The 8,218-nt window shown below is 33.9% G+C and overlaps 1 protein-coding gene across 1 annotated transcript; it reads right to left on the bottom strand.

Moving 5' to 3' along the window:
- Window positions 1-4,104: 4,104 nt before the first annotated feature.
- On the bottom strand, window positions 4,105-5,138 carry LOC142534954 (putative ubiquitin-like-specific protease 2A). Its single transcript, XM_075641597.1, has 6 exons — window positions 5,132-5,138; window positions 4,889-5,056; window positions 4,663-4,794; window positions 4,501-4,582; window positions 4,303-4,416; window positions 4,105-4,197 (listed from the first exon to the last, which is right to left on the bottom strand). Exons 2-6 carry the CDS (start codon window positions 5,044-5,046, stop codon window positions 4,105-4,107), a joined length of 579 nt encoding a protein of 192 aa, XP_075497712.1. The 5' UTR covers window positions 5,047-5,056; window positions 5,132-5,138.
- Window positions 5,139-8,218: the final 3,080 nt, after the last annotated feature.

The following is an 8,218-nucleotide window of genomic DNA, read 5'->3' as shown; positions in this document are numbered from 1 at the left end:
GGAGAAATAACTAATTTTCCAAAAATATTATTATAGCTATATAATTTAAAAAGGAACGTTTCGGGGGTAGCAGATGGATTCATTGCCTATTTAATGAATGAGAACTTCTTTTGTTTCCTTATAATTCGATCAAAACTTTAAATTGCTTCTTCGACTTGAATTAGGATACTTTGCAACTGGTAAAAGATTTCTGCGAATGATTGAAGGGAGACTCAAGAGTCCGAAAAATATCGTAGCAGGCGAAAATATTGATTCGCGGCCTTCAATGGTTGAGTTATCCAAGTATCTGAAACCCATTCCTGTGAAAACTAGAACCATTCGCCAACAGATATGGCCGCCGCCTGTTCTTGATTCTCCGGGCGTTTCGAGTCGCGATCAGGATAACAATCATTATCCGCAAGTTTTGGGTTCTGAAGCAAGTGTACAGCCTGATCTTCTTGATTCTTGTCGAGGTTCGAGTTCTGGGGAGGAGGAGAAGGAAAAGGAGAAGGAGAAGGAGAAGGGGAAGAAGTTAGGGTCCGGTGATGATTCTGAAAAGTTGAAGCGAAAATTAGAGGAAACTGAGAATGGGCCTGGAAGGGGTGATAATAAGATTCAAAAAACTGATTCTGGGGTGGATTATCCAAAAAATACGGACACGGATCATGATGGAGAAACCAGAGAACCAGAGATCGATATCAGGAATTCAACTTCATCCAGGGTGCGGGAGGGAAGTACAGATGATCAACCCGCGGATATCAAAAACCGGGTAACCTCTTCTCCTGCGGCACCGAATACCCCCAAAATATACGCTTGCAGTTTCTGCAGCAAAGCGTTTTCGAGTCACTTGGCATTGGGTGGCCACAAATCGAGTCACAACAAGTTCAAGATGGTAATCTACAACGCCATTGATCACAGACGTAAGAAGCAATATATCACCAATACATGTCATCAAGAAACTGGCAAAATTGCTTCGAGTGAGAAAAATATTGCAGCAACCCCAGAATCAGTTGGTGATGAAAGAACACACACATGTAAGATATGTTTCGAGAAATTCCCATCTGGCCAAGCTCTCGGAGGTCACCAGAGACACCATTGGTCTGGTAATATGCCGGAGCAGAAGACACAATCTGCTACTAAAATCTTGGATTTTGATCTTAATGAGTTGCCTAAAGAAGAAAATGAAGATCCTTCTTCAAAGTGTTGAATTCCGTAGGTCTGTGAGGTACAGTGATGGGTTACTTTTATTTTTTTTTCTGGTTTCCCTTTTAGGGTTTTGGCTTGAGTTAAACAATTAATCTATGCATTGAACTGGTTCTATGTTGTTTATTTTTTTTTTATTCAACGGGTTCGAGTGTTTTATCTAAATCTAAAATAAATTTAATTTCTCAAGATTATCTGGGTCTTGGGGTTTCACTCTTAAGATCAAAAGTCAATTGGTTTAAGTACTCTTTCTTTTGCACTTGCGTTTTCTTTTCCATATGGAGAGTATGAATGCAGATACTTTCACAAGTTTTTATATGATATTCTTACTGATTTTGTAGTTATGGAATCATAGGAAATAGGAACATAGAAAGATATGTTCGATAAGTCTCTTGTGAGATTGTCTCACGAATTTTTATTTGTGAGACGGATCAACCTTACCGATATTCACAATAAATAATAATACTCTTAGCATAAAAAGTAATATTTTTTCATGGATGATCCAAATAAGATATCTATATCACAAAATACGACTCGTGAGACCGTCTCACACAAGTTTTTGTCATGTATTAATGATGTTGAAGGATGCAACCTTGTATACCAAACTAGTTTATAATATCGCATTATCGGATTGAAACTGATGCATACAATTTTTTCTATCAATTCAAATATTTTCTTATTGGAACAAAAAGATTTCTGATTGGTAATTGTATGCAAGAAGAATTTAATGTCCGCGTTGGTATAAACAAATATTAATTCATTAGTCATGACCCGTAATCAAAAGTATTTTCCTTGGACGAGCCTTTTGAAATTTCAGAAATTATCCTCAAAAAAGAAAATTCAGAAATCAATAAAAAAAAGGAGATACAAACATTATCGGAACAAACATCACCATGAATTCTAATATAATATTGGGAATACTGTAACAAAATTCTAGTAATTAAATCGTTATGTTGAATATTTACTAAATAAATTCAATTTTAGTAATTTTTAGAAATAGTTGCATTATTTTAGCTTTGTTAGATATTAATTGTGACAATAATATTCAACATTGAGAATTTTTTGACTTATAGTTAAATTAATTAAATTATTTGTTGTTATTGTTGAATTTATTCGGTCTTGTGAATATTCAATCATCTTAGGATTTTGAAGAAAATTTGATAGTTGTTCAAAGTCGGTTTTGTATTTTGAGACTGGTAATAGTTTCAAACTAATGTTTTGGTTGCATTTTGTTGCACACAACTATTGATATATGCGTACATTGCAACCTTGATTTTTAAAATTTTTGTTCATGGTAATGTTTGTTTCTTTTGAATGGAATAAATTCTAGCTAATGAGCAGCTAGACTCCTCGTGGTGGTGCAGCAGTTGGAACATTATCGGAAAATGTCGTCGGAGCTCCTGTTCACGCTGGGGAACATGGCTGGAAAACATAAAGGACTTTGATCCTTACTCAATACGCCACAAATCAACCAAAGAACGAAGCAAAAATCGAACCAAGAAGCACACACTGAGACAGAGCCGCCAACCGTGATTGAATGCTCTGTTTTCTTCCGATTTCAGAACAGGAACGGAACATAGAGCTTGGGGAAATAGGTTTTTGGGTTTTAAGCTTCATCTCCGGCAGTTGGTGGCTCGACTCTGCGGCGGCAGTAGCTGGAAGAGGAGGGCGTCGGGCAGAGGGTTTGTGGATGGTTTGTTTCTTCCTTTTGGTAAGCATATATAAATATGTATTGTGTAATATGATACTGAAAATAGTAATTTGAGCTTAGTTATTATTTGTATTTATTTAGTAATATTGTGCTTTTTAATTTTTTATGTATTTTATATTGTTTAAATATCTGATATTTAAAATATTATTTTTAACATATTTTTAAATTATTTGACATAATAATTATTTTAATTAATAACACAATAATATTAATCATATCAAATAAATTTAATATGTATAATAATTATTTTAATTAATCAACACAAAATTTTAATTATATCAAATTATCGAATAATAATTTTATATTGCCTTATATAACAAGAGATCGATACCAAATGATAGTAATAATTTTCCTTCCGAGATTCTTTTACTAGAACTGTGTTGTTGTTCTAGATTTTGGATTTTTGTTTGAATATCTTTTAGTGTTCCAATAATTTTTTCTTTTTTTTCCAAAGATTTTTTAAATTTTACGTGATATATAGTATAACTGATTGTCATACTATACCATCTTTTGTATCTCTCTAAGATCTCCGGAGAGTTTAGATGAATCTGACTATTTTTAGGAACATGTTATCTTGATTCATAAACTTATCTTAGGCTCTGATATGTCTCTATTTGTTCATGATGTCTAATCTTGATTAGATCTTCTCCCATCAAATATTCGAAAGAATTAAAATAAATCCATTAAATAATTAATTTTAAACTTATGTTCGAATTCATACTTTCAGAAAATCTCATCCTCGAATATTTAATTACACGATAATAATAATTTTATATACTTAAATCGGGTTTGATACTATTTCATGGTCCACCATACTAATGTCTTAATAAAATAGAATAAATGGTAGTTGAATAGATATTTTGTTAACATTAGGGATCGATTGGGTTTTTACATCACAGGCAAATAAACAGAGTCTTGAGTCTCAGGACAGATATTGTATTATTGATTTTCTTTAAAGGAAGAAGGATTTTTATTTAATATGGCTTCGAGGTCTCTCTCATTCGTAAATGTTTTTTTCACTACACAACTCAACACGAGATTCAAGCAAGCAATTTTTGAAGTAGAGTGCTACACTTAAAGTGTCTCAATGGTAATTGATGTGAAACTGAGAATTTGTACCCACACTTCAATATTGCAGTCAAGAATTCTTGCAGTTTACAAATGACAAAAAAACAACACTATGTGTATGTATGCACGTTAACTAGAAGATGTCATTCCTCCTCATCGCTAGACTCAATTTCGAGCGACTCCAACTTTTCATAAAAACCCTCTAACTCCTCCTCGCCGAACCAATCGTTTCTCATCTGCGTCGAACCAGCAACAACAAACAACGTAGCGCCACCATGTTACGACATGATTCGCGAGCTTGCATCAATGGACAAAGTGAAGAAATAAAACATTTAACTCACAAAGTAAGGGTAGCCTTTATTGATGCTCAACTCTTGAGGAGCACTCTCCATGAAAAGATGTGTATAGTACAGAACAAAAACACCACATTCCTCACCATTTCTCTGCTGTGGAACCTGAATTTCAATTTTTTTTTAAGAAACAGAGAACGTATACAGTTTAAGTCATTTATAAACGTTCATACTCGAGGACATTGCTACCTCGGGAACCAAAAGGGGAATGTCATTAATCAGCTTTATGTTCTCATGTCTATCCTGTGTTTCGAATATGTCCACGACGAAACTGTGAATTGTAAAAGCATTTTAAGTGAATCATGAAACATAAAGTGGGCATTTTAAAGTATCATCCATACTCAAAAGTACCTTCGTATAAGGGGCTCGAGTCTCATAGGATCCAACGCACGCAGCGAGTCGAGCAGCAGCATACATGGAGTCCTGGTTCCGGATTTCAGGCTTTCACCAAAGTGACACATGATCAAGAGATACCAGTGAGACCTAATAAAATAATGCATTGATTAGTCCGTACCGAATGGGACGCCCTTAAGGGCAGGCAGGCAATGCAAGGTTTTGTTGTAAGAAGGTTGCATACCACATGACAATGGGAACAAAAACATATGTTTTCGAAAATATGTTCTCCTTCTTGATCCAAGTCAGTACCCTATCTCTAAAACATTCGTTATTGTACATGCAAAACCATAGACAGTTTAAGTATGTGCACCGGTCCCTTTTCTCTTCTGGAGTATCCATCCATATTCTCCTACAAAATCACCAAATTTTCGCAAAACTATATATATCTTGGACTCAATGGCATTGTAAATTGATAAAACCATACCGGAAATAGCGATCGAAACACGTTGTCATACAACCTTCCGCGTAGGGCAGATTTTATCCTCGGAAATCTCCTTGGTAGCCCAAGAGAACGAAAGTTGTGGGAGACATCATTCCAATCACTTGAGACAGATCTTTTTTGTTTACATTTTCTATGAAGGTATGCACGTCTATTTGGGCACTCGTTCGGAATCCTTTCAATGGAAGACCCATCTGAAACAACCACATAGATCACGAGTCCACGGCGTTGTATCTTCTCAACAAACAAAAACAGGAAAAATAAAATTAGAGATTTTGCTAAGCAAGCCCTTTAATTAACTCAAAGTAAGACGATGAAACAGTGAGCGATTAAATCGATTCAAAGACAAAGAGGAAATCACACATCAGCACCACAAATCGATTCAAAAAGAAACAGAACAAGCCCGCATTTATGTGAAGAAGTAACAATCCAAAATCAAACCAACACGAAACATAAGCGAAAAACGAGCAATGCACAGATGTAGGATTCTTTTAATTTTTTTAAAAAGGTGAAAAGTTGAATTAAACCATCGTCCCGATCTTCATTCTTTGCTCCTTCGAAACCCTCGTTGGAATCTTCATGAACCCCTGGATTCAAGCAGCAGAAGGAGTTTGCTCAGTGAACTGGAAGTAAACCACGACATGCAAACATGTTTCCCGTGGCCGTCGCAGAGAACGTCGAGGAGGTGGTGGTTCTAGTTACGGAACGGTCGGGAATAATAAAAATAATAATAATATTATATATTTTAATTGAAAAAATCATTAAATCTTTTTAAAAAAATTACAGAAAACTATAATCAATGGGAAAAGGAGGGGTTTAAAAATGGACCTTTATTTTTTTACCTGAAGTAAATGACAAAATCTTGATTAAATAACATGGGGGCCGCTCCCCTTTCACCCTTCTTCGATACACATATTGATCTCCATTTTACAATTTTTACTTTCCCTGAAAATGTATCTGGACACGAAGTTTCACCGGTTCATTCCATCCTACATGTAAGAGCACTACCCCATGATAGAATCAAGGTCCAAATTTAGCCACACATACATGGAGTCCACTAATTTTTTAAAATCACATATGTGTGTGAATCTTGTTCATCCAAATTATGTGGGGACACAGCCCCCACATGTAGCATCGACCTAACCAGTTTCACCCACTATTGTTAACTAGCTTTCCTACATGCGTACAAAAATAAATATTTTCTTTTTTAAATTGGAAGTAGAAAAAATATTATATCTTGAAATTTTAAAAAAGTGTTTTTGTTAATTATTTTAATTTTAAAAAATCTAACAACAAATAAGCTATATAAGCAATTAATATTTCACATTTTCTCCATCCGTTGGATTTTCATTTATTATTAATCATATTAGCGGGATTAGTAGCTCTCTCGTGAGACAGTTTCATGGATCTTTATCCGTGAGACGAGTCAACTTTGTTCATATTACATAATAAATAATATTTTTTTATACAAAATAATTTTTTTCATGGGTGACATCCGTCTCACGAAAATTTTTGTGTTGTATAACCTAAAATCCAAAGGGGTATCATTAAATACCGAATCTTGCGTTCTATAGACATATTTAACAGTGGTTTCAAAATTTCCCATTTTGTACTGATCCCGCGGTTCGATATGATGAACGTGTATTGATCTCCCGATCTTCTCATAAGATTTATTTCATCAAATGGACAAAGTAACGTTAATTAAGGTCACATTTTACAATAAATGAGAATAATACAAAATAAGTAGGATATAAAATAGAAGATTTGATTATTTAGCCTTTCATTTATATGTTTTTAGGCAATTTATCATTATTATAATTTGGCAAAGACTTGTTGAGTCTCACAGGTCGATTTCTGAGACAGATCATATTTGGGTATTCATAAAAAAATTTACTTTTATGCTAAGAGTAATACTTTTTAGTATGAATATCGGTAGGGTTGACCCGTCTCACAGATAAAGATTCGTGAGACCGTCTCACAAGACACATATTCTTATAATTTATACCAACCTACAAAGTAAAGGGGTAGCCCCAAACCGACAATTTCCAAGAATATGTCTTACTATCGGATCTCATTATCCAGAAAGAGTTCTGGCCCAACCAATTGAAAGCCCACGCTATTTAAACATTGTCATTGGGCCATTGGACCCACCTCGTATGTAAAATAAAAATATTCTTGGCAAATATTTACGTAATATTGTCTTGTTTAAATTATAAAAGATATAGCATAGTTGAAATTTAAATGTCTACAAATATTAAGGGTGCTCATATACATTATTTAAAATAAGCATAAGATAATTTAATACAAGTATTTGTGCTAAAAAAATTTTGACCGATAGATTTAGCTCAGGTCCAATAGGATAAAATTACTTGACGAAGCCCAAAACAGTGACAGATGAATCCCGCCAGTTATCCAGAGAAATTTTGAGCGAGTAAAATAGAGGACAAGAAAAGAAAATCGTGAATATTGGCAGAAATTGGAGGAACTCTCCATAGGTGAAACAAAAGGAAAACATCAGTAGATTGAGAAACACGTCTCCACACTCCAGAAACTTGCAATCACACTGCAAAAATCTCTAAATTTATGTTCAAGTTTTTTTTTTTATCAATTTTCAAATGCTTTATGCATTTTTCATTCCTGTTTTTAAAAAGTTTATTGTAAATTTCCATATTTTGTGAATTCTTCGTGATTTATGAATATATAATCATGTCAGAAATTTATTTCTTAAACATTCAACTTTATTTTTATTCTTGTCCTTTGTTTTGGTGAGTTTAATAGCTAACATATGATATTAATGATTAAGTTGGAATTCATAATCATTTGTTCAAGATGTTAGTTTTTTTTTTTTTTTAGTTTTTACACAAACTGATTCACTTACACCTGACACGCCCACAAGCTACAAATTTTATATGAGCAAAAAATGGCATATCCGGTGAGAGAAAAATGTATTCCGTCGAAAAGACGAAACAATCAAAGAAAGTGAAGGGAGTGGAAGTTCCAACAAATTTTGAAGAAGATAATGTTGAAAGAGTTGCACATGAAGTTCCAGTTCAAGATATGATTTAATCATTT

This window comes from Primulina tabacum, unplaced genomic scaffold (genome assembly GCF_025594145.1).
Source record: "Primulina tabacum isolate GXHZ01 unplaced genomic scaffold, ASM2559414v2 Contig750, whole genome shotgun sequence".
NCBI classification, from domain to species: domain Eukaryota; kingdom Viridiplantae; phylum Streptophyta; class Magnoliopsida; order Lamiales; family Gesneriaceae; genus Primulina; species Primulina tabacum.
Note: the sequence above shows the minus strand (reverse complement) of the source record. Positions and strands in the feature narration are given on the sequence as shown.

Excerpts from the sequence above, each read along its gene's own strand:
- LOC142534954 (XM_075641597.1), bottom strand. The coding sequence starts at position 5,046 with ATGGATACTCCAGAAGAGAAAAGGGACCGGTGCACATACTTAAACTGT. Across the intron at positions 4,417-4,500 it reads TTCCCCTTTTGGTTCCCGAG|GTTCCACAGCAGAGAAATGG; the intron begins GTAGCAATGTCC and ends ATTGAAATTCAG. Across the intron at positions 4,198-4,302 it reads ATAAAGGCTACCCTTACTTT|ATGAGAAACGATTGGTTCGG; the intron begins GTGAGTTAAATG and ends GGTTCGACGCAG.